At 40.6% G+C, this 26,873-nt stretch overlaps 1 protein-coding gene across 50 annotated transcripts in view; it reads right to left on the minus strand.

The window, feature by feature from the left end:
• TFDP2 (transcription factor Dp-2) overlaps positions 1–26,873 on the minus strand; it is a 199,330-nt gene that overhangs the window by 45,079 nt on the left and 127,378 nt on the right. For 22 of the 50 annotated variants that reach the window (XM_009446482.4, XM_054680273.2, XM_016939950.4 and 19 more), the window contains 1 exon segment: positions 9,069–9,172. In XM_009446482.4, the coding sequence (XP_009444757.1) occupies positions 9,069–9,172 (104 nt within the window). 50 annotated transcript variants of the gene reach the window in all.

The raw sequence follows: 26,873 nt of genomic DNA on the forward strand, positions 1-26,873 counted from the left end.
TGCCTTATGCAAGACAAAATGCTAATTAATTTTTATCTCCCTGACCAAATGAAACATGTTTCTGCAGCCAGGGTGAATCATTAAGTTCATTGCTAACTTGCTCCATACATAACTGAAGGGAAGGATTAATAAGCATTTCAAGCTCTTTATTTGCATTTGAAGGAAAGAGTCAAACAATAACCTCTGAAGCATAAAAATAGTTCAGACCTAGTTATTAAAGTCTAGTCAACATTTATTCATTTACCAAGTATTTAAGAACCTTAGTTAGAGTCTGTTTATGTTTGACTATGTTAGTTTGGGGCCAGGAAGATGTTAGTACCTAGAAATGTTTATGAAATAGTTTCAATCCGTTCATTCCATAGTTTAAAAAAATAAAAACAAAAGTTAATAATACTGACAGATGTCTGGAGAGTTCTGATTATGTACAATACACCAAGGGTATTAAATAAGGCACTCAGAAGTTTGCCTCATGAGAAAACATAAAAACAGACAATGTGTCTGTACCTCTCATCAAATTCTGCCTTGCATTCCAAGTATGCTTGCACTTCCCACTCCACACGTCTGGTCTCACATCCCCACTTTCAGTGCATCCCCCATTTCAGTGCAGGATCTTTAGGGGTGGCGAGTACCTTGCTAAACTATGTCCTTTGCAGAGTTTAATACAGTGGTAGGGGATGCTCATAGGAAAGGTACAATAAATATTTACTAACTGGGATAAAATACTCAACTTTTAAAATAATGGGGAAAAAGTAACTTCATTTATTGATATGCTAAAAGGTTTATATAAAATCCACTAAAAAAATACAGCATAGTTTCCACCAATCACTACATCACATTCTCTATCATGCTGACCTTGGATGGACAACTTATAAAGAAAAATGTGAGTTATTTGATTAGCCTCTGGTCAACCCTATTCCTTGAACAGCAGTGTCTACAAAGCTATTCTAAGCATTCCAATTTACCCTGGAAACAGATTGTATTACTACTGCAGTATTTCTATATGGTATTAGCAGCCTACATGCTTGGTTTTGCTGATTTACAGGACTTTGTAGAAAAAAAAAGGAGCTGGGCATGGTGGCTCATGCCTGTAATCCTAGCACTTTGAGAGGCAAAGGCAGGCAGATCATTTGAGGTCAGGAGTTCAAGATCAGCCTGGCCAATATGGTGAAACCCTAACTCTCCTAAAAATACAAAAATTAGCTGGGCATGGGGGTGGGCACCTATAATCCCAGCTACCTGGAAGGCTGAGGCAGGAGAATCACTTGAACCCAGGAGGCAGAGGTTACAGTAAGCAGAGATCATGCCACTGCACTCCAGCCTGGGCGACAGAGTGAGACTCTATCTCAAAAAAAAAAAAAAAAAAGAGAGAGAGAGAAAGAAAGGAAAAAAAGAGAGGAGGAAGGGAAAGAGGACATAGAGAAAAACTGGCTATCTTTATGAAAATGACTTTGAAAGTGAATTCTAGTTTACATTTTCTTTTTTTCCCTCCCTCATTGTCAGATTGTTAGCTGTGGCTGATCGGAGAGTGATTAGCACACTCTGCTCCTTTCTCTTAGCACAGGGCCTGGTACATAGCAATTCCTTAATAAACATTTCCTACATGAACAAATTAGAGAGATGACGCACCTGAATAGGAAAGATAAGGCCTAAGAGTATGTGAGATACAGTAAGTTCCTAAACTAGGATAATGAGAGTGAAATGTAAGAAATAAAACAGAAGGAAAGTCGGTAAGACTTGAACAGCCACAGAATATAAGAAAATTGGTTTACAGGGTGATGAGCCGGTCATGCTTTCTAACCCTGAACCTTAATTTTGAAATCCCAGGCCAGGCACAGTGGCTCACTCCTATAATCCCCGCACTTTGGGAGCCTAAGGCAGGTGGATCATTTGAGGTAAGGAGTTCGACACCAGCCTGGCCAACATGGTGAAACCCCATATCTACCAAAAATACAAAAAAAATCAGCTGGGTGTTGTGGTGCACGCCGGTAATCCCAGCTACTCAGGAGGCTGAGGCAGAAGAATCGCTTGAACCTGAGAAGCAGAGGCTGCAGTGAGCTGAGATCGTGCCACTACACGCTCCAGCCTAGGTGACAGAGCGAGACTCTGTCAAAAAAGAAAAAAAATTTTGAAGTATTAAAGTTGGAGGTAAAAATATACTTTTAATATTCACTTGATATGCTAAGGAAAATGGAGTTTTAAATTTCAGAGTCCTCCTACCAAAAATCCAGACATCCTTAACTTAAATGTTATCATGTGGTTTCTCTGACAATAGAATTAGTTACTCTGGGAAAATCACATAGCAATTGAACATTACTCTGAACATTTTCCTGCCCTCAATCAACATATTTTATGTGCTACTGCCATCTACAGTTAAAAAAAGCCAAGAGAGCATATGTATTCTAAAGGGAAAAAAAATTACAAAATTATAAAGTGGTATATTAAGAGATTTCACTATTTGATGGAATTTTGGTTTTCACTATAAGAAGCATGCAGTTTTTACTCTTCTAAAATAAGACAGCCATGAGATTATCTTATACAGTTGACCCTTGAACAACATGGGCTTGAACTGGGCAGGTCCACTTATACATGGATTTTCTTCCACTTCTGCCACCCCTGAGACAGCCAGACCAACTCCTCCCTCTTTCTCCTCCGCAGCCTACTCAACGTGAAGACGTCGAGGATGAAGACTTTTATGATAATCCACTTCCATTTAATGAATTATAAATGTATTTTCCTAATGATTTTCTTTGTAATATTTTTTCCCTAGGTTACTTTATTGTAAGAATACAGTATACAATACATATTAACATATGAAATAACATTAATATAACATAAAATGTGTTTTCCGATTATTTATGTTATAGTAAGGCTTCTATAGTCAATAATAAGGTATTAATAGTTACATTTTGGGGAGTCAAAAGCTACCCATGGATTTGTGACTGCACAGGGGCTGTGCCCTTATCCCTTGCATTGTTCAAAGGTCAACTGTATAAATAATCTTAAGATCTATAACATATAACCATAAGACAGCCTGTAAGAAAAGGGCAAGTATCTCAAACTAAAATAGGTACTGCTAAACTAGTTTCCATAACTACACAAAACTTTTCATGGGGACTTTTGAAATTTCTATCTACCATTAAGATTTGGCTTCCAAAAGACATGTAAAGTTCAAAGGGCAAGCACAAAAAGAAGGCTAAGAAGCAAATGGGTGAGTTTTTAATGCAAGAATTCTTTTTTATTTTATTTTTATTTTTTGAGACGGAGTCTGGCTCTGTTGCCTAGGCTGGAGTGCAGTGGCGTGATCTCAGCTCACTCCAAGCTCCGCCTCCTGGGTTCACGCCATTCTCCTGCCTCAGCCTCCTGAGTAGCTGGGACTACAGCGCCCGCCACCACGCCCGGCTAATTTTTTGTACTTTTAGTAGAGACGGGGTTTCCCCTTGTTAGCCAGGATGGTCTCGATCTCCTGACCTCGTGATCCGCCTGCCTGAGCCTCCCAAAGTGCTGGGATTACAGGCGTGAGCCACCGCGCCCAGCCTAATCCAAGAATTCTTTAACTAAACAAAAACTTTTTAAAAAATCATGGATGAGGGAGTTAGAGGAGAAGCGATAAATGGCTGTAACTGGGTGTCTTAGTCCATTCAGGCTACCATAACAAACCACCTTAGACTGGGTAATTAATTAATTTTCTTTAAAGTCTTCTGCAAGGAGTACAAAACTGGGTAATTTACAAACCACAGAAATTTATTGCTCACTGTTCTGGAGGTTGCTGAGAGGTCCAAAATGAAAGTGCCGGCAGATTCAGTGCCTGGTGAGGGTTTATTCTCTGCTTCAAAGATGATGCCTTCTGGTTGCATCCTAATAGCAGAAAGGGTCCAGGGCACTCCCTTCAACCTCTTTTATAAGGGCACTAATTCCACTCATGAGGGTGAAGCCCTCATGACTTCATCACTTCCCAAAAGGCCCCGCCTCTTAATACCACCACAGTAGGGATTAGGTTTCAACATGAATTTTTGAAGGAACCCATTCAGACCACAGCATTCAGTTCCTGGCCCTCTAAAATTCATGTCTATTTCACAGGCAAAATACATTCATTTCATTCCAATAGTCTCACAAGTCTTAACTCCTTCCCAAAATCAGATATGGGTAAAACTCAAAGGTGCAATTCATCCTGAGGCAAATTCCCCTCCAGCTGTGAGTCTGTGAAATCCAACCTGTTTCCAAAATGCAATGATGGGACAGGCACAGAACATGCATTCCCATTCCAAAAGGGAGAAAATAGAAAAGAACAAAGGGATAATAGGTCCCAACCAATACAAAACCCAACAGGGCAAACATTAACTTTTAAGGCTTCAGAATAATCTTCGACTTGATATCCTGCCTTCTGGACACACTGGAGCAGGAGTTGGGCCCCCAGGGTACCAGGGGCCCCCACCCCCATGACTTTATTGGGGGCAGCCCATGCTGCAGTTCTCCTGGGTTAGAGTCTGAGTCTTCTGCATGTGGCTCTCCCAGGCTGGAGTTGCATGCTGGAAGCTCTACTAGACTAGGGCCTCAGGGAGCAACCCCGCGCACCTCAGTTCCACTAAGCTTTGCCCTGGTGAGGGTTCCCAATGGTGGCCTCACCTCTGTAGCAATTCTCTGCCAGGATCTGCTAAGGCTCTCCAGGGCATCTTTTGAAATCTAGGTGGAAGTTATCATACCCCACAGCTTGTACACTCTGCACCCACTGGAGATGGCATCACTCAGACACTGCCAAGGTTCACCACCTGTGCCCTCTAGAGGAGCAGCCACTATACTTGGGCCTACTGGAGCCACACGTGGAATGGCTAAGGAGCACTGTGCCAAAATTTGGGTAGCAGACTTGACACAGTGCCAGGAAGGGATTGCCAGGGTTTCATTAGCGCCTGAAGCCCCTCTTTTGATAGTTCTGTCCCCCATGCCTTGGCACTCTGGGCCTGTGATGGGAGGAGCAGCACCGGTAATCACTGAAATGCTATGGGTTTATTCTTCCATTGTTTTGATGAACAACACCAAGCTTCCACCCACGCATGCTAATCTCCTTATCAAAAGGTGACTAGGCCACTCTTTTGGTGTTCTCTCCAGAACATGCTTTTTTATTCTTTACATGGCCAAGCTGAGAATTTCCCAAATCTTCACTTCTGATTATAAATTATATCTTTAATTCATTTCTCTCTTCTCACATTTTACTATAAACAGCCAAGAGAAGCCATGTTGATCCCTAAACACTAAAAATTTCTTTGACCAAATATCCAATTTCACTGCTCTTAAATTCCTCCTTCCACAAAACATTAAAACAGGAAAACAATTCAGAGAAGTCCCTTGCCACTTTTTTGGTTGTTGTTTGGTTGTTTTATTTTTTTGAGATAGAGTCTTACTTTGTCAGGGTCACTACAGCCTTGGACTCTTGGGCCCAAGTGATCCTCTTTCCTTAGTCTCCTGAGTGGCTAGGTGCCACCATGCCTGTTTTTTTTTTTTTTTTTTTTTTTCTGAGACAAAGTCTTGCTCTGTTGCCCAGGCTGGAGTGCAGTGGTGCAATCTCTGCTCACTGCAACCTCAGCCTCCCAGATTCGAGTGATCTTCCTGCCTCAGCCTCCCAAGTAGCTGGGATTACAGGCACCCGCCACCATGTCCGGCTAATTTTTGTATTTTTAGTACAGACAGGGTTTCACCATGTGGGCCAGGCTGTTCTCGAACTCCTGACCTCAAGTGATTTGCCAGCCTCGGCCTCCCAAAGTGCTGGGATTACAGGTATAAGCCACTGCACCTGGCCTAGCTAATTTTTTATTTTTAGTTTAGTTTTTTTTTTTTAGTAAAGATGAGGTCTCACTATGTTGCCCAGGCTGGTCTTGAACTCCTGGGCTCAGGAAATCCTTCTGCCTTGGCCTCACAAAATGTTGGGATTACAGGAATGAGCCACTGGGCCCAGCCTTTTGCTACTCTGTAACAAGGATGGCTTTTCCTCCAGTTTCCAATAACATGTCCCTCACTCCTATCTGAGACCTCATTATAATGGCCTTTACCATCCATATTTGTGCCAACATTCTGTTCATGACCACAGAGGTAATCTCTAAGAAAAGTGAGGCTTTCTCTATAGCTCTCCTCTTCTGATTCCTCACCAGAATCACCCTTAATGGTCCATTCATCTCAAGAGGCTTTTTCCAGCCTGTTCCTCTGAACTCTTCCAGCCTCTGCCCATTATCCAGTTCCAAAGCCACTTCTACAGTTTTAGGTGTTTGTTATGGCCACACCCCAGTTCTTGGCACTAATTTTTGTCTTAGTCTGCTATAACAAAATACCTTAGCATAGGTAATTTATAAATGATAGAAATGTATTTCTTATAGTTCTGGTGGCTGGGAAGTCCAGGATCAAGACACCAGCAAATTCAGAAGGCTCACTCTCTGCTTCATAGATGGTACCTTCTTGTAGTGTCTTCACTACAGGACGTGGGGCAGAAGGGGGCAAAGAGCTCCCTTCAACTTTTTTTTTTTTTTAGATGGAGTCTTGCTCTGTCGCCCAGGCTGGAGTACAGTGGCGCGATCTCTGCTCACTACAACCTCTTCCTCCCGGGTTCAAGCAATTCTCCTGCCTCAGCCTCCCGAGTATCTGGGACTACATGTGTGTCACCATGCTCGGCTAATTTTTTGTATTTTAGTAGAGATGGGGTTTCACTGTGTTAGCCAGGATGGTCTCGATCTCCTGACCTCGTGATCCACCCACCTTGGCCTCCCAAAGTGCTGGGATTACAGACATGAGCCACCACACCCGGCAATTTTTGTATTTTTAGTAGAGATGGGGTTTCACTGTGTTAACCAGGATGGTCTCGATCTCCTGACCTCGTGATCCACCCACCTTGGCCTCCCAAAGTGCTGGGATTACAGACATGAGCCGCCACACCCGGCAATTTTTGTATTTTTAGTAGAGATGAGTTTCACCATGTTGACCAGGATGGTCTCAGTCTCTTGATCTCGTGACCCACCCGCCTTGGCCTCCCAAAGTGCTGGGATTACAGGCGTGAGACACCACACCCAGCCTCAACTTCTTTTATAAGGTCACTAATCCCCTCAATGAGAATGAAGCCCTCATAGCTTAATCACTTCCCCAAAGGCTCTACCCCTTAATAGCACCACAATAGGGATTAAGCTTCAACATGAATTTTGGAGGGACACATTCAAGAGACAACAATGGAGTCTTACAACAATTAGGAAACCAAAAACAAAATTCTGATTCCTGCCCAAGAACTCAGAACTGAAAAAAGGACCTCAGAAGTAGGGGGACAAATTAAGTACTTGGGATGGCCCAGTTGAAGGTAGAGTTCCAAATCGCCTCTCCTTCTTGTGACCTTTGTTTTGCTGATCCTGAGATTTACAGTAACTGAGTTAGTAGCACACATCACTACTTATTATTAACAGAACTGGACTGTGTAAGGGCCAAAATGCACATTAGTTCAAACTGACAATGGGAGAAAAATTATACATGCTTCCAAAGGAGAAATTCAAATTGGGGTATAGCAGCATTAAACAAAAAATAATAGAAAATAATCTCTCAAAACAGAAGAGTACTGTAAGGGCAAGACTCATAAAAATTTGAGTATGTTTAATTTTGGTGCTTATATAATCACATTTCAAAATGCAGATTTTAAAGTCAGGTGCTTTATCTCATTTGCACCTATAGTAGTGGCTGAGGAGGGGCAAATGCTTAGCAAATGTCTGAAAATATAACATGAGCTACCTTGAAATGAGGGCTCTTATTTGAGCTTAAATCTCTATGAGGTTTGGACCTAGACTACATTCTTCACATAGTTACAGTAAATTGTGTTTTATCTTTAGCTTGATTTCTGCAGATGATAAACAGTCCTCAACTAACCAAGGAAAATATCATGTCTAGAATGTGTCCTGAAGTCTTAGAGACTTTCTGAAACCATTAGGTATGTTAAAAAATATCTTTGTCTAAATAACTTTGCATTTAACATAGTCCACAGTGCTGTTGTACATTATGGGTAAAATTTATCCTTATTGCTCTATAGATGAAAAGATGAAAACACCGGCAATGAAGAGTTATTGCTTAAATGTTTGAGTACTTTTACTAATGGTGGGTGAGGCCATTTAGACATAGTTTCAGAGTAGTGGAATGCAACCTTGCTTATAAATAAGTCTTCTGAAAGTGCTACACACTTCATGCTCTAGCATAATTAATGAATGTCTTTAGAGAAACAGTTGTTTTCCATTTTTCATTCATTATTTCTACTGCTACAGATTAAAATAAATTGGTATATTGTTTTTTCCCCAAAAGTCCTTAATGAAAGAAGTTTTAAATTAATAACTCCAGATGTAAATTAACTGTTGGGTCACAGATTCCATTTATGTGAGAATACATAGTTTAGAGTAGAAAAGGTTATTTTATAAGAAAAAGAAAAAAGGAGGAAGACATAAAGCATAACACATTTCAAATCAATTTAAACAACTAAATACAAGAGAAACCTCACATAGAGAGCAAAAGACTTAATACTACACATCCAGAATCCACAGATTCAAATATGTGAAAATTAAATATTAAAGAGCACACAATGTTTCTCAAGCTCAAAACTTGACCAGATACATTCAGATAAAAACAGAACGTTTTTTAAAAGTGACTCAGATAACTGAAATTAACTATAATTTTTTCTTTTTCTTTTTGAGACAGGGTCTTGCTTTATCACCCAGGCAGGAGTGCAGTGGTGCAAACATGGCTCACTGTGGCCTTGACCTCTTGGGCTCAAGCAATCCTCCCGCCTCAGTCCTCCAAGTAGCTGGGACTTCAGGCATGCGCCACAGTGCCCAGCTGTTTTTTGTAGAGACAGGGTTTCACCATGTTGCCCAGGCTGGTCTTGAACTCCTGGGCTCAAGTGATCCACTTGCCTCGGCCTCCCAAAGTGTTGGGATTACAGGCGTGAGCCACCTACCACGCCTGGTTTAACTGGAATATCTGATCAAATATATTTAATGCAATTATCCTTTAAATTAGTCTTGGCTAAACAAAGTTTCGATTCTAAGATTTGATAATTTTCTTACCATTTGGGGTCCAACATTCACATTTATTGGTCCTAAGGTTTTTGGTAAAATCTTGGTAGGTGAGTTGGTATTGGAAACTGGAAATGCAACAAATGAAATGTTGCCTGAAATGATATCAAAACATTAAGTTAGTATTCTGCCATACCAAGGCCATTTTCTAGCTATATACACACCCATGGTCCTAATTCATTATGTTGAGGTAATTTATAATTATCTTAGGAAGCATATTATGAACAAAATACACCTTACTGAAAAGTCATACTAATGACTGCTTTGTTGTAAGGAATACAATTAATTTTGCTGCATAACTAATCTTATTTATATTTTACTGAAACTCTATAAAATAAATAGTTCCAATTATTTGACAATTAACTACGAAACTTTCAGTTAGTCTTTTAGAAGAAAAAAATTTTAGAGAATATGTAACACAAATCACAGTTTATATCAGAATTGAGAAAGAGATCTTTAATAGACATGACAGAACAAATAATGATGAAACATAACATGAAAAGTAAAATAACTATTCAAATTTCTTTATAGTATAAAACACTGAGACTAAAAGCTAACATATTTTCAAACTGTCAAATTGGTAATGCTTTAGGGTTTTATAACTAGAGAAAAAACATGGTGCTAACTAGTTATTAATACTAGAAACAGTGGGATCTGTACCGTGTTTTCAACTGATTTCAGTATTTTAAATTTCAAATTAACATAGCAAACTGCTACCAAGAAAATTCCCCCCAAAAGGAAAAGCCAACCTATTATTTTCTGAACTATAACATCAACTGCTTAATTCCCCCAACAAACTTCAGCTTATCAATGTTTCTCTTAGAAGATAACAGTGTAACAAAATATATCAAAGGAGATCATCCAAGAAGTATGTGAAAGAAGGCCAACACTAAAACCCTGGGGACAAGCAACATTTAAGGGTAGGACAACAAAGACATTTCCTTCTTAGTTGCCTTCCTCAGATGACCCCCATCTTCCAAAACTTGACCACACTCTTTAATCCCCTTACTATTTTTTTTTTTTTTTGAGATGGGGGTCTCGCTCTGACACCCAGGCTAGAGGACAGTGATGCAATCACAGGTCACTACAGCCTCAAACTCCAGGGCTCAAGTGATCCTCCCACCTCAGCCTCCAAAGTGGCTGACACCACAGGCATGCATCACCACACCTGGCTAACTTTTTTATTTTGTAGAGATGGGGTCTTGCCATGTTGCCCAGCCTGGTCTCAAACTCCTGGGCTTCAAGCAGTTCTCCCCCTTAGCCTCCCAAAGTGCTGGGATTAAAGGCTTGAGCCACGGCACCCAGCCTAAATGACTTCTTTTTCTTTTTCTTTTTTTTTTGAGAGTCTTGCTCTGTCGCCCAGGCTGGAGTTCAGTGGCACAATCTTGGCTCACTGCAACCTCTGCTTCCCAGGTTCAAGTGGTTCTCTCGTCTCAGCCTCCTGGGTAGCTGGAATTCCAGGCACCTGCCATCATGCCTGGCTAATTTTTGTGTTTTAGTAAAGATGGGGTTTCACCATGTTGGCCAGGCTGATCTGGAACTCCTGACCTTGGGTAATCGCCTGCCTCAGCCTCCCAAAGTTCTGGATTACAGGCGTGAGCCACCACGCCTGGCCCTAAATGACTTCTTTCATCTCTGCTCTGCACTTTCTGCCTCTTCAGGGATCTCACCCATCAATTATCTACTCTGTCTCCGGAATTTTCAACTATTCCATTGGCCCTTTCCCTTCAGTTTTTCTGCCCATTTGGCATTATAGAGTTAATTTCCCCCTAATTCCACATATAAAAATCAAATTCTATTTCTTGTAACCACTCAGCAAGTCCTAGTACCCAATGCTTCTCCTTCCTGTTCTCACTCTTGATATATGACTGAGCCCTCTTATACGATCATCGAATCCACCCAGTGATCTAATCTAGAAATGATCTTCAGATCTTCACTCCATCCCCTCCTCATTCAACTGACCACCATATTTGTTATTTCCTTATTCTAGTTCCTTTATGCTAGCGGTCCCCAACCGTTTTAGCACCAGGAACTGGTTTCGTGGAAGACAGTTTTTCCACAGACAGGGGTGAAGGGAGGTATGGTTTTGCAATGATTCCAGAATATTACATTTATTGTGCACTTTATTTCTATTATTATTACACTGTAGTATATAATGAATTAGTTATGCAAATCATCACAATGCGGAATCAGTGGGAGCCTTGGGCTTGTTTTCCTGCTACTAGAGAGTCCCATCTGGGAGTGATGGGAGATAGTGACAGTTCATCAGGCATTAGATTCTCATAAGGAGTGTGCAACCTAGATCCCTCACATGCACAGTTCACAACAGGGTTTGTGCTCCTATGATAATCTAATGCCGCTGCTGATCTGACAGGAGGCAGAGCTCAGGCAGTGATGTGAGTGATGGGGAGTGGCTGCAAATACAGATGAAGCTTTGCTCACTCACTGGCTTGCCTGCCTGCCACTCACCTCCTGCTGTGTGGCCCAGCTCCTAACAGGCCACAGACTGGTACCTGGTGGCCGGTTGGGGGCCCCTGCTTTATGCTGCTGGCACTTGTTTAATTTGCAACTTCATATCTGGTTTGAATACAGTTACCCTCTAACTCAGTGATTCACAATACTGGCTGTCCAGTGGAATCACCTGGGGAACAATGAACAATACCAATTCCTAGGTTCCAATCCTAGAGCTGCTGATATAATTGATCTGGGGTGAACCTGGGCATCGGGCCATTAAATGTTCTCCAGACAGTTCCAATGTGCAGCCAGGGCTGAGCACCAAGGCTCTTACTAGATATCCTACCTCTAACAGCTTTCCTAGCCACTCCATGCATCTATAACAAACCAGTCTTTCAATTGGCAAAACTGTTCTGAACACTCCCCTAATTATGGTTTTTAAGGACTCCACAACACTTCCTAAATGCCTCTCAGACTCCTCAACATGGCACAAAAGCTCGCAGTGGAGATCCCACCCCTGCCTCCTTTCACAGTTTCATCTTCAGCTGCTCCCTCCACATGTACCCCACAATCCAACCAGATTAAATACTTTACATTTCCAGAGAGGCCCCAATTCAACCACCTGGCTTTGTTATACACCTTTCCTTCTGCTGAGAAGGCCCTTCTCTACTGAGCCAACTCCTACCTACTAGCACTTCAAAATGGATGGATTCCACACCATTTTCTGAGCAATTATTATATCCCCAGAGTGTTCCAGAGGTTTCCTACATATACATACATATACGTATGTACATATATACATACGCATATAAAGTGTATATATATATATACACACACATATATATGCACACATACACACTGTTGTCCTAAGCATCGATGAGGAAAAAAGTATACACATATATATACATTTTATGTGTGTGTGTGTATGTGTGTATATTTTTTCCTCATCGATGCTTAGGACAGACAACAACAGTGTGAAATAGATTATTAGTGACCCTATTTTATACATTAAGAAATTGAGATTGAGATTAAATACAAGGTCCCATAGTAGTGAAGCCGATAGCTCCACCTCCAAAGCCTCTGCTCTATGCATCTCCTTCTTCTTAAAAGCTGTCCCATCCCCTGTGGTCTAAATTCTGGATATTCCTCTTCTGGCTTCTTATAAAACCTGTTATTACTGACTTGTAATTCTACTATAAATGGGCTACGTCTCTCAGCTTTGTATCCTAGCATCTAGTTTAGTCCTTGGCACAAAACAGGTGCACAAATGATAAAAACTGTTTGATCAGCAAAGATTGAAAGTATTACCTTTCCTAATCTGGATGCCAAACTTCCTGCAATACAGTTTAATTACAACCCTTATTATTTTTCCAACCAAGATCATAACTCATCCTGAGTTTGAAATCAATTTAAACAGCAGGTCCTTTGTTTATTTTGCTTTTAACATGACTGAGCTGGTATTATCAAATAAAGTTTCCCTACCTTGTAACTGTGCAACTGATTTTCTTAAAACAAAATGTGGCCGGGCACGGTGGCTCATGCCTGTAATCCCAGCACTTTGGGAAGCCAAGCAGGGCAGATCACCTGAGGTCAGGAGTTCGAAACCAGCCTGGCCAACATGGCGAAATCCTGTCTCTACTAAAAATACAAAAATTAGCTGGGCATGGTGGTGCACACCTGTAATCCCAGCTACTTGGGAGGCTGAGGCATGAGAATCTTGAACCGAGGAGGTGGAGGTTGCAGACAGCCAAGATAGCGCCACTGCACTCCAGCCTGGGCAACAACAGAGCAAGACTCTGTCTCAAAAAAAAAAAAAAAAAAAAATGAAGAAAGAAAAGAAAAAGAAAAAGAAATTGACAAAACAAAAATTACAGTCCAGAAATAATTTCACCTATATATGAAAATTTTGTACATGATAAAGGTAGTATTTCAAACCAATAATGTTGAGACAAGAGACTATCCATTTGGATAAAAGAAATTTTAGATTTCAATTTTTCACACTGAACAAAAATAAATTTCAGAAAAATCAAATATTTAAACATAAAAATTAAAACTTTATAAAAGTATTAGAAGAAAAAATATAATATTTTTATAATCCTGGAATGAGAAAGGCCCTCCTCACCATGTTACAGAATTCAGATATCTTAAGTGAAAAGACTGATGGATCTGACTACTTAGAAATCAAAACTTTCTCTATAGCAAGACTTAATATACTTAGAAGACAAATGTCAGGCTGGTAAACAAATGTGCAAGGCACAGGTCATTTGATTACCATTCTTAAAAATTTTTGTTTATTTAACCTAAATCAATAAGAAAAAGGCAATACTCCCATATAAAAATAAATCCGGTATATGAAGAAATACAGATGCCAGTCATCACATGAAAAGATGCTTGATTTTAATAATTAAAAAACTAACTTTTGGGCCAGGCGCAGTGGCTCACACCTGTAATCCCAGCACTTTGGGAGGCCAAGGTGGGTGGATCACGAGGTCAAGAGTTCGACACCAGCTTGGCCAACATGGTGAAACTCCGTCTCTACTAAAAATACAAAAATCAGCTGGGCATGGTGGCGTGTGCCTGTAATCCCAGCTACTTGGGGGGCTGAGGCAAGAGAATCGCTTGAACCCGGGAGGCAGAGGTTGCAGTGAGCCAAGATCGCACCAATGCACTCCAGCCTGGGTGACAGAGCAAGACTCTGTCTCAAAAAAAAAAAAAAAAAAAAAAACCCAAAAAACAAACAACTAACTTTTTAAAAAAGGAAACCTTTTCGCATACTAGACTGATAAAAAATTAACAAGTCTGATAATGCACTGAGTTGGTAAGGATGTGGCAAAACAGGCACATTTTAAAAGTATTGACTTGGCACCTACTATTCTATGTCAAGAACTAAGGCTAAGCATTAGGATATTCAGTGAACAAGTAACACTGTTCCCTGCACTCAAGGGACTAACATTCTCTGTTAGTGAAGGGAATACTGTAGAGCCTTTCTGGAGGTTCTGACAATGTGTTGATTTTAATTAGAGAGGAATAAACTGACCCTTGTTAGAATACAAAATTCTACATAAACACTTTAAAAATAATTCTACACTTTTTTTTTTTTTTTTTTTTTTTTTTTTTTTTTTTTTTGAGACGGAGTCTCGCTCTGTCACCCAGGCTGGAGTGCAGTGGTGTGAGCTTGGCTCACTGCAAGCTCTCTCTCCCGTGTTCATGCCATTCTCCTGCCTCAGCCTCCCGGGTAGCTGGGACTACAGGTGCCCACCACCACACCCGGCTAATTTTTTGTATTTTTAGTAGAGACGGGGTTTCACTGTGTTAGCCAGGACGGTCTCAATCTCCTGACCTCGTGACCCGCCTGCCTCGGCCTCCCAAAGTGCTGGGATCATAGGCGTGAGCCACCATGCTCGGCCTATAATTCTACACATTTTAAAGCTTTTTTCCATCTCAACAAATACCCTCTGTTGCCTAAGTGGCAAGCTAATGTCTGGCTTCTGTGACATCATGATTGACAATGGGCATACCCTCGGACTAGCAATTCCTCTGGTGGAAATATACTCTAATAAACTAGGCAGATAAGAACAATTCTACATGTCCTGGGATTGGAGCATTGTGGAGAAAAGCAAAGACCTACAAACAATTTAAGTGTTTAAACATCTTTTGGTACATGTGTATGATGGAATATTATATAGTCCCTAAAAATACAAGCATGTATTGCCATGGAAAAATGTCCTATTATAAGAGAACACGATTACATTTACCTGAAAAACTACATATACATATATTTTTCATATATTTTTATATATTCATAAAAAGTCTGCCAAGAGAAACTACAAATTTAATAGTGGTTAGCACTGATGAGTAGCATGGAGGAAGCATTTGTTTTATACATTTTATTATTTAAAAAAATTTTATGAACATGCATGCACTTGTTTTATAATTTTAAAAGCTACTGTCGCCAGGCGCGGTGGCTCACGCTTGTAATCCCAGCACTTTGGGAGGCCGAGGCAGGAGGATCACGAGGCCAGGAGTTTGAGACCAGCCTGATCAACAAGGTGAAACCCCGTCTCTACTAAAAATACAAAAATTAGCCAGGTATGGTGGCGCGCATCTGTAATCCCAGCTACTTAGGAGGCTGAGGCAGGAGAATCACTTGAACCCGGGAAGCGGAGGCTGCAGTGAGCCAAGATCGCACCACTGCACTCTAGCCTGAGTGACAGAGCGAGACTCCGTCTTAAAAATAAATAAATAAAAATAAAAGTTACTGTAATTCTGAAAAAGAGAGAGAGAATGAATCAGCCATAGCTACTAAAACAAGTTGAAGATCTAGAAATGATTGTCTTATAAGTAGTAAAAATGAAATTTGCTTTAAAAGTAGTTAAAAGGATTCCACTAGAATTCCAATAGTTGTAATATCCAGAAATAAAAGCCACATGTTTAGACAAAACTTACTTCCATCAAATCAGCTAAGTTCAGCAGCAGAAATATATATATATATATGTATGTTTTTGACTCAAAAGGACACCTTTAAACAGATTATAAAGATTCAGTCAACCAAAATTCCAGCCAGGCTGAGAGAAGTAAAGTCTAAACAGTTTTTCCTAAGTGCGTGGCCTAAATTCATAGCTCCTTGGCAATAGGAGCTCGACACTGTCCAGAAGCTGATTCCTGGGACTCAGTGCATTAAAAACAATGATTTTTAAAGTTGCCTGGATTTTGGTTCTGGCAATTCCCTCAATTAACTAAATGAGATCAATCACCTAGAGAAGTGGCTAAGAAACAGAACTAAAAACTTATGCCAGATCTTGGCACAGGCACAAGATTTTGGCTCAAATATTATTTCAATTTATTGAGTAACTGAAATATTTTTGTTTTCCACTAGAATTGTCTAGACACCACAGATTTTTTTTCCACTATAATTCTTTAGGGGGTTCCAGTTACAATTAATCACCTTCAATATGTCCAACTAAAATGAAAAAAAAAATCCAGTTATATAATTGTGGTTTGTCTATATGATGCTAATATAACTTTTTTTTCATGGCATAGACTTTCTGAAAAAAAATTTTTTTTGCTTGAATTAGCTTTAGGAAAAACCTTCACCCAAGCCTACATCACATCCTCCTACAAGAACCAAACTGGTAACTTACTATAAGAAATAATACATATTTTTTGTGGGTTTATAAATCTCTTAAATTAGAAGCAATGGTATATCCCATATATACAGGGTCCAACTTCCCAGGACAAGCTAACCTATAGCCCAAAATAAAAGTTTTTGGTTTGTTTGTTTTGAGACAGGATCTTGCTCTGTCATTCAGCCTGGAGAGCAGTGGCACTATCACAGCTCACTGCAGCCTCAAACTCCTGGCTCAAGTTATCCTCCTGCCTCAGCTTTCCAGTAAGCTGGAACAATTGGTGTGCACCACCATGCCCAGATTTTTTTTTATTTTTATTTTTTTGTAGGGAAGGGGTCTCACTATATTGCCCGGGCTGGTCTCAAACTCTTGAGCTCAAGCGATCCTCCCACCTCGCCAAAGCACTGGGATTCCAGGCATGAGCCACCACACCCAGCATAAATAAGTTAAAATGACCTAGACCGTGGTGGTGTATGTTTGCTGAAGTCCCAGAACGCTAGGCTAAAACGGGTGATTCTACTGTATGTAAATTATACCTTAATAAAATGATGGAAAAATGTAACTTGGGGGAGTTCATATTAATTAGTAAGATGCTAACTATAGATTATACCATCCTCTTGCTTTTCTTCTTCTGTCACCTCAACTGGCCCTTAAAAAAAAATACAGGTAGTTCATCTTCTTGTCTAAAAAACATCACTTCAACTACTGTCCCTTTTAAGTCAGTCTCCTGCATCATCACAATCTTTCCCTCTCTGTCAGATCATTCTCATCAGCACATAAACATGCATAATTTCTTCCATCTCAAAAACAAAAAACTTTTCTTGACCATCCATGGTCCTCCAGTTACCAACTAATTTGTTGCCCTCTACAGCAAAACTACTCACAAAATCTGCCAGCATTTGCTGTTTCCACTTCCTCCACATCTCAGTTTCTTTTGAACCCTCTCTTCCCAATTTTCCCCCACAATTCCAGTGAAATTCTTGGCCTTCAATTTACTTTAACCTTCCATCTACTCTTGACACTTTTTAAAATCACACCTTCTTTAGAAACACTAACTCCACTTGACATCCAAGCCACCATTTTCTCCTGGTTCTCCTCCCAACCTACTGGCCATTCCTTCTCAGCCTTAGTTGTTGGCTCCTTCTCTCTAAACATTTGGGAGCCCCTTAGCTTGGTCCTCCAATCTCTTGGCTGTGAGCCCTCCCTCATGAGATGATCCCATCTAAGTCTCCTGGCTTTAAATACACTGATGACTCTCGTGTATATTTCTCCAGATTACATCTATTCCTTGAACTTTGGATTCACATATCCACTATCTTCTCATATCTCCATTTTGATGTCTCAAACGTATCTCAAACTTAACATATCCAAAATCTAACTCTGGACTGCCCCCACCCCACCCAGAAACCTCCTTCTTCATCTCAGTAAATGAAAACTCTATTCTTCAACTGCTCAGACTGAAAAGATTACTGTTGAGACCTCACTTGCTCTGATATCCCACATTCAATCCATTCATAAGTCCTGCAAGCTGGATCTTTAAAATACAGCTTGAATACAACCACTTCTCACCTACTCCTCTGCTAACACTCTGGTCCAGGCCAACATCGTGGCTTCAATTACTGCAACAGCTTCCTGACGCAGCTCCATGCTGCTGCCCACCCTACCCCACAACTCTATTTCCATGCTCTCTAATACAGTAGTCACTAGACACAGGTGGCTACTGAGCACTTGAAATGCGATTAGACCTAGATTTTAAATTTATTTAATTTTAATTAACATATTTAAAAACTAAAGCAAATGAAGTATTTTCCCATTAAACACAACTTTATCATTTTGGTAGGGCTATATTTCGCTTCAATTGTTGAAAATGTAGCATCTAAACCGAGATGTGCTCTAGGTATAAAATACGCATCAGATTTTGAAAACTTAGCACAAAAAAACCATAAAATATCTGACTAATAATGTTTATATTGATTACATGTTGGATGATAATGTTTTTAACTTTTTTATTTTTTCCTTAGAGATGGAGTCTTGCTCTGTCACCCAGGCTGGAGTATAGTGGTGCGATCTCAGCTCATCGCAACCTCCATCTCCTGGGTTTGAGCAATTCTCCTGCCTCAGCCTCCTGAGTAGCTGGAATTACAGGGGCCTGCCACCACACCTAGCTAATTTTTGTAGAGACGGGGTTTCACTATGTTGGCCAGGCTAGTCTCAAACTCCTGATCTCGTGATCCACCCACTTGGCCTCCCAAAGTGCTGGGATTACAGGCGTGAACCACCACACCCAGCAACATTTTTTTTTTTTTTTAAGACAGTGTCACTCTGTCACCCAGGCTAGAGTGCAGTGGTGCGATCTCAGCTCACTGCAACCTTCACCTCCTGGGTTCAAGCAATTCTCCTGCCTCAGCCTCCCGAGTAGCTGGGACTACAGGTGCCCACCAGCACATCTGGCTAATTTTTTTGTATTTTTAGTAGAGATGGGGTTTTGCCATGTTGGCCAGGCTGGTCTTGAACTCCTGACCTCAAGCGATCCATGTGCCTTGGCATCCCTAAGTGCTGGGATTACAGGCATGAGCCACCACACCTGGCCAGATGGTAAGTTATAGTAAATGTTTGTATAATGTTTTAATAAATGTTTGGGTTCAATAAAATCCATCATTAAAATAAATTTCACCTGTCTCTTCATAGTATTAAAATATTGCTACTAGAAAATTTGCAATTACATAAGTGGATTACATTATACTAGGAAACCCAACTGGTTTATCCTCCACACAGCAGTCAGAGTGATCCCACTACATGGAGGAGTCCTCTTCAAAACTCTCCAACTGGCATCACATCTCAGTTAGCTTGAGTCCTTAATGAGGGTTTACAAAGCCCTATATCATCTGCAGTCCTCTTTCTGACCTTGTCACCTGTCAATCTCTCCCTACTTCATTCCTCTGCATTCACACTGACCTCTTTGCTTTCTTCAATCCATGCCAACCAAATTTCTACTTCATGGCCTTTGTCCTTCAAGTCTCCTCTGCCTGTAATCCTCCCCCAGATATCCTACATGTCTTATTCCCGTTTCCTTCAAGTCTGCTAAGTCGACACGGCAGCAGAGATATCTACCACCCTATATCAGCACTTCCCAATTTACTATACTTTATTTTTCCACCATAGTACTTATCTCTATATGACACATTACATATTTATATTTACTTATATAATTACTATCTGTCTTGTCACTCTCAGAATGTTAAGTTCTACAACAATAGGGGCTTTGTCATCTCATTCATTGCTCCAGCTAGGTGTCTCCAACACTAGCATACAGCAGAGCTTAATATTTGTTGGATGAATAAATTGGTAAGTACATGAATGTCTACATGGAAGTATATATACAAATTCATAAAACTAGAGTGTACAGTGAAAACTGAATCTCCTGCCATCCCGAATCACCACCAAAATATTCCCTTCCTTAGTGACAGCTGTGGTGCCAGTTTGTAGATAAGCTTCCAAAAATATCCTAGGCATATACAAACACACATGCAAAAATATTCTTTTTTTTTTTTTTTTTGAGATGGAGTCTCGCTCTGCTGCCTAGGCTGGAGTGCAGTGGCATGATCTTGGCTCACTGCAACCTCTGCCTGCCGGGTTCATGCGATTCTCCTCTCTCAGCCTCCTGAGTAGCTTGGATTACAGGCACATGCCACCATGCCTGGCTAATTTTTGTATTTGTAGTAGAGACGGGGTTTCACCATGTTGGTCAGGCTGGTTTCGAACGCCTGACCTCGTGATCCACCCGCCTCGGCCTCCCAAAGTGCTGGGATTACAGGCGTGAGCCGCCGCGCCCAGCCAAAAAAAATCCTTTTTTTCTATCAGTCTGAGTGTTGCTTTTATATCCATCTCAGATGCCTTTCCATATCTGTAGATGTAGTGTTGCCTCAATATTTTATTTATTTATTTATTTATTTATTTATTTATGAGACGGAGTCCTGCTCTTGTCGTCCAGGCTGGAGTGCAGTGGCACGATCTTGGTTTACTGCAACCTCCGCCTCCTGGGTTCAGGCGATTCTCCTGCCTCAGCCTCCTGAAGAGCTGGGATTACAGGCACCCATCACCACGCTTGGCTAATTTTTGTACTTTCAGTAGAGACAGGGGTCTCGTCATGCTGGCCAGGCTGGTCTCAAACTCCTGACCTCAGGTGATCTGCCCACCTTGGCCTCCCAAATTGCTAGGATTACAGGCGTCAGCCACCGTGCCAGGCCTCAATGTTTATTTTATTAGCTACATGGTATTCCCTTTAATGGCTCCAGCAGTCTATTTATTGAGCTCCTGAGTAATGGAAAAGTTTTAGTATTACATATACTACTGCAATGACTATACATATTTCTTTACCCACATTACTTGTATCAACTGTGTATTTCTCCCTTTAGAAATGCAGGAAAGTCTCCATTTACATATATCCTCATTAATCTACTGTTTTTTATTTTTTTATTTTTTTAGAGATGGGGTTTCCTTCTGTCACCCAGGCTGGACTGCAGTGGAACAATCACAGCTCACTGCAGCCTCAAACTCCAGGGTTCAAGCCATCCTCCCCACTCAGCCTCCTCAGTACGCCACCACATCCAGCTAATTTTTAAATTTTTTGTAGAGACAGGGTCTCACCATGTTGCCCAGGCTATTCTTGAACTCCTGGGCTCAAGCAATCCTCCCACCTCGGCCTCCCAAAGTGGGACTACAGGTGTGAGCCACTGCGCCCAGGCAATGTGTTTTTAAATTTTATTTTCTTTGACAACTTTTACATTTAAAATTAAGTACAGTAACTCATTTTGGTCTTATTTTGGTTTTAATATATTGTTATGAGTATGGCTGAAAACTGAGCATCTTTTGTTTAAAAGTTATGTAAATGTTCCTTCCTGAAAATTATGTCCACCCATTGGTTTTTGGTGAGTTTTTTTTTTTTTTTTGGTAGAACGTCTTTAAATATTGAAGAAATACGTTTATTCTATTATACTTGCTGCAAATATTTCCCCCAATTGAACAGTGTTTGCTTTTATATATTATTCTTTGCACCTTTTTTTTCCTTTTTTTTTTGTTTTGGTGAGACGGAGATTTACTCTTGTTGCCCAGGCTGGAGTGCAATGGCACGATCGCGGCTCACCGCATCCTCCGCCTCCCAGGTTCAATGGATTCTCCTGCCTCAGCCTCCTGAGTAGCTGGGATTACAGGCATGTGTCACCATGCCCAACTAATTTTGTATTTTTAGTAGAGACGGGGTTTCACCGTGTTGCCCAGGCTGATCTTGAACTCCTGACCTCAGGTAATCCGCCCGCCTCAGCCTCCCAAAGTGCTGGGATTACAGGTGTGAGCCACTGCGCCCGGCCTATTTGCACATTTTTAAGAATGTAGTCAATTTTGTAATTTTTAAATGACTTTTGTGTCAAACTTAAAAAGGCCTGTGTGTGTTTAAATATAAAAATGAAGGAAGTGAGACTAATTGCCAGGGTTTTCCTAAATTTACCTTTGCTCCCTGGAAGTGTACTTTATACATGCACTTTAAACATGCTGCATTTTACTTACTGTACAGGTTTTATATTTCCAGTTGGATATGCTGTTCTTACAAATTAATTATCAGCAGTTAGAATGTATACTAAGATTATATTAAACACCTCCCCACATCTTCTTATACGATTTTAAAGCCATTTTAAATTATAAATCTTTGACCCACCTGGAATTTATCTGATATAAGAAGTGACAGATCCAAGGTTTTCCCCCTGAGTTAGCCACTTTTAATGAATAATCCACTCCATGCTGATATGAAATGCAACCTTGAGTTTACTTATTTGGGTCAATTTATTGATTTTCTATTCTGCTCCACTGATCTGCCTCTTCATATGTCAGTTCCCCATGGTTTTGTTTCATTCATGATTAACAGTTCCACAAAAGAATAAGCTGAGTCAGAAAAAGAAAGTAGTGTCAGAGCATTTCCTTCCTTCCTGTACTACCTTTTAACTATCTGTTAATAACTACTGTAAAAGACTATCAATTAGCTTCAAATACAGTACTGAAGAGGTCAAGTCACAGGTCAATTCTAGAATGGGCAATTTGTTTTACAAAGAGAAATGATTTCACAACCTTAAGACTGTATTTCTAATTTTAGCCAGCCATCTAGAAAGCAATATATGCCACTGAAAACAAAGTAGACTAGGGAGAAAGGATATGGATGACTCAGGGGATATCTATCACCTGTATTTCAAAAATAACTCTTGGGCCAGGGACGGTGGCTCACGTCTGTAATCCCAGCACTTTGGGAGGCCAAGGTGGGTGGATAAGGAGGTCAGGAGTTCGAGACTAGCCTGGCCAACATGGTGAAGCCCTGTCTCTACTAAAAATATAAAAAATTAGCCAGGAGTGGTGGTGTGCACCGGTAATCCCAGCTGCTTGGGTGGCTGAGGCAGGAGAATTGCTTGCACTCGGGAAGTGGAGGTTGCGGTGAGCCGAGATGGTGCCACTGCACTCCAACCTGGGCAACAGAGCAAGACTGCAAGACTCCGTCTCGGGGGGGAAAAAAAAAGAAAGAAGAAAGTAACTCAGGCTCTGTAGGTCAACAGCATCATCTATGTAAATGAAATAAAAACAAACTTTGCAGTTACTCTGACTTCCTTCATTTTTATGTTTAAATATACTCATATACCTTTTTCTTTAAAAAAAAAAAAAAAAAAGTTTTCAGGCCAGATGTGATGACTCATGCCTATAGTTCCGGCACTTTGGGGGGCTGAGGCAGGAGGATTGCTTGAGTCCAGGAATTCAAGACCAGCCTGGGCAACATAGTAAGGCCTCATCTCTACAAAAAAATAATAAAATTATCCAAGTGTAGTGACACACACTTATGGTCCCAGCTATATGGGAGGCCGAGGCAAGAGGATCTCCTGAGCCCAGGAAGTCGAGGCTGCAGTGAGCTGTGTTCATGCCACTGCACTCCCATCTGGGTGACAAAGCAAGACCCTGTCTCAAAAAAAAAAAAATAGTTTTCACTTTATTTACTAACTAGTATTACCTATCTGCACATGCACATTACACCACTGTTATGTTTTATTTTGATGCATTTGTACTGAACCATGTTCGCCAAAAGTCACTAAGATTAAATACAAAGGTAATCACTATTACAAAACTTTTTAACTGAATGACCTCAACATCACTATAATTGGGATGGGTGACAAAGAGAAGATAAAAAAGTTCATAATATCTCCAAAGTATAATGGTTAAAGTGACCTCTGGAACCTTCCTCTTTCTATTTGGTTCTAAATGGAGATCAGGCATCCCACTGTGCAAAGATAAGGACAGAAAATCTGACACGCACATTCCTACATATCACATACACGGAAGGAAAAGCCTGAATGTTTCTGCAGCTGCCAGAACATAGAGAACTTTCAGGATTCACCCAAATGGATCACCCAACCAGAATCTTTCCAAAGGATCCTTGAAATGACCATAATATTAAGTGTATTTATAGCTCTATGGTCATATTTCTAAATGAATAAATCTTATATGTCAGTCTTTCCTACATACTTTCCCTAGAAGATCAAAGCTGTTCTCTTGGCTTTGTTGAACATTTTCACTTAGGGGACACTTTCTAAAACGATTAGGTAGCTCCCTCCTTTTCTTGTGTCTAGAACCATAAATGCCCTAAATTCTTAAATTTGAAAGGAGAAAAACATTTTTTCTTCTCCATCTTACCACATGTCAAGATTTAAACAGTATCTCCTCATTGCTTAAGCAAACTCCTCAATTCAAGCTCTGGTATCTGGAATATTATAATTGGTTTCATTTAGTTCATCAAACCTAAAAGATCTTAGAAATCACTAGGGTCACTTGCAGGGCCCTTCTCCTTCAATAATTTTTTAAGTGTTCACCCAAAAACATTTGTCTCATCTGTAGGTTTGATACTGCTGGTTTTTCATTGGCTTCTTTATCTTTAGTTAAAATATGTCCCTTTGAAATCTTTTTTCTGTTAGCACATTCAGTCAAGGAAACTTTTTAATTGTTCAATTTCTCATTTTTCTTCCACCTGCTCAACTAAAATTTCCTAGTTTTGAAATGTATCTTCTGATTAATAATTGAGGAAGTTTACTTTATGTCCTCAAACAACTTGATCCTCCCAATCCTTCCCGGCAGTTCTTCCCAAATATTAGTGATCACAAGATTCACTACAAAGGGAAGAGAGGTGTCTCTTATTCAAAACACACACTCCTGAGCTCCACTGGACACCTAAAGATTCAAAAATTAGGTGGAGAATTTGTATTTTTAAGTGCCTCAGATGATTCTTATGGTCTGGTAAGACTCTTTGTTCAAATTAAGGAAATAACGAAATGCAAGTGGACTCTAGTACACTGAACTTATCTCTATTCTCATTTTAAAAGAGTCTGAGTGACCCTTATTTCTTCTGTTTCTTGTTCTTAAGTGTTATATTTTTTTCACTGTTTAGCCCATTTTCAATCACCACCGTTAGCACCATCACAACAGTCAATACACCCACCAGATGGCACACAGACACTGTTTACAGGCCTAGTAAAAGAGAAAGCACAGAAAGCAGCACATTTTATCTCATACCAACAGCCACTGAGTGGCTAGAGTTGATCAAGACAGCTGAGTGCAACCACAAGGATCAGAATTTATGAGTACTCAAATATCCAAGAGTACTTCACTGGAAATTACTCTCACGAAGAAGCTCACAGTCCGAGAGGGTAGCCAGACAGGGGTAACAGATAAATCCTTTTAAATTTACAGTTAAGTGAGATATTTTTCTAATATTTATAAAAGGTGACCATGACTGCAGACAGACTTTGAATTAAAAAGCTGGGTTCCTGGGCCGGGCACAGGTGGCTCATGCCTGAATCCCAGCACTTTGGGAGGCCAAGGTGGGCGGATTACGAAGTCAGGAGTTTGAGACTAGCCTGGCCAACATGGTGAAACCCCATCTCTAGTAAAAATACAAAAATTAGCCAGGCGCAGTGGCATGTGCCCGTAGTCCCAGCTACTCAGGAGGCTGAGGCAGGAGAATTGCTTGAACCCGGGAGGCGGAGGTTGCAGTAAGCCAAGATCGCCTCACTGCACTCCAGCCTGGCAACACAGTGACACTCCCTCCGTCTCAAAAAAAAAAAAAAAAAAAAAAGAAAAGAAAAGAAAAGAAAAAGAAAAAAAGTTGGGTTTTTAAAATAAGTTTTTTTATTTATTTGAGACAGAGTCTTGTTGTGTCACCTAGGCTGGAGTGCAGTGGCGTGATCTCAGCTCACCGTAACCTCCGCCTCCCGCGTTCAAGTGACTCTCCTGTCTCAGCCTCCTGAGTAGCTGGGATTATGGGCGTGTGCCACCACACCTGGCTTTTTTTTTTTTTTCTTGTATTTTTAGTAGAGACAGGGTTTTGCCATGTTGTCCAGGCTGGTCTCGAACTCCTGACCTCAAGTAATCCACCTGCCCCGGCCTCCCAATGTGCTGGGATTACAGGCGTGAACCACCACGCCCGGCTGGGGGGTACTTAAAATAAATGTAAAACTTTAGGATACAAATTCAAAGGGACCAAGGAACACCCATGAATTAAGAGTTCCAAAGCAGTTCTTCTCCTTAGCAAATAAAAGAGGGGATCGTTGTTTTATAATACCATGCACCAAGTAGCTAATTCAAAACTGCAGTAAGTTATTGATATTATAATCTCAACAATATATTCTACTTGAGGGCTATTACTGAAGCTACATTTAAATCACATTGTGAAATGCAAGAAATCTTAAAGTTAGACATCAATGTCAACAAAATCTCTTTGTATTAAAAATTTATCCATTAAAGATTTTTAAATTTTTTTTGAGACAGGGTCTTGCTCTGTTGCCTAGGCTGGAGTGCAGTGGCATGATCTCCACTCACTGCAGCCCTGACCTGGGCTCAAGGGATCCTCCCACCTCATTCTCCCGAGTAGCTGGGGCCACAGGTGCATGCCACCATGCCCAGTTAATTTTTGTATTTTTTGTAGAGACAGGATTTTGCCATGTGCCCAGGCTGGTCTTGAACTCCTGAGTTAAAGTGATCTGCCTACCTCTCCAGGTGCTGGGATTACAGGCATGTGCCACCATGCCCAGCCCATTAAAAGATTTTTGAAAACTTTTATAAATAAGTTCTACTGTGTCTACCTGGCACACAGTAAGTGCTCACTTAGTGGTCTGTTCATTTTTCTGTCAGAGAAATT

The sequence above is a fragment of the Pan troglodytes genome, chromosome 2 (assembly GCF_028858775.2).
Source record: "Pan troglodytes isolate AG18354 chromosome 2, NHGRI_mPanTro3-v2.0_pri, whole genome shotgun sequence".
Classification (NCBI taxonomy): Eukaryota; Metazoa; Chordata; class Mammalia; order Primates; family Hominidae; genus Pan; species Pan troglodytes.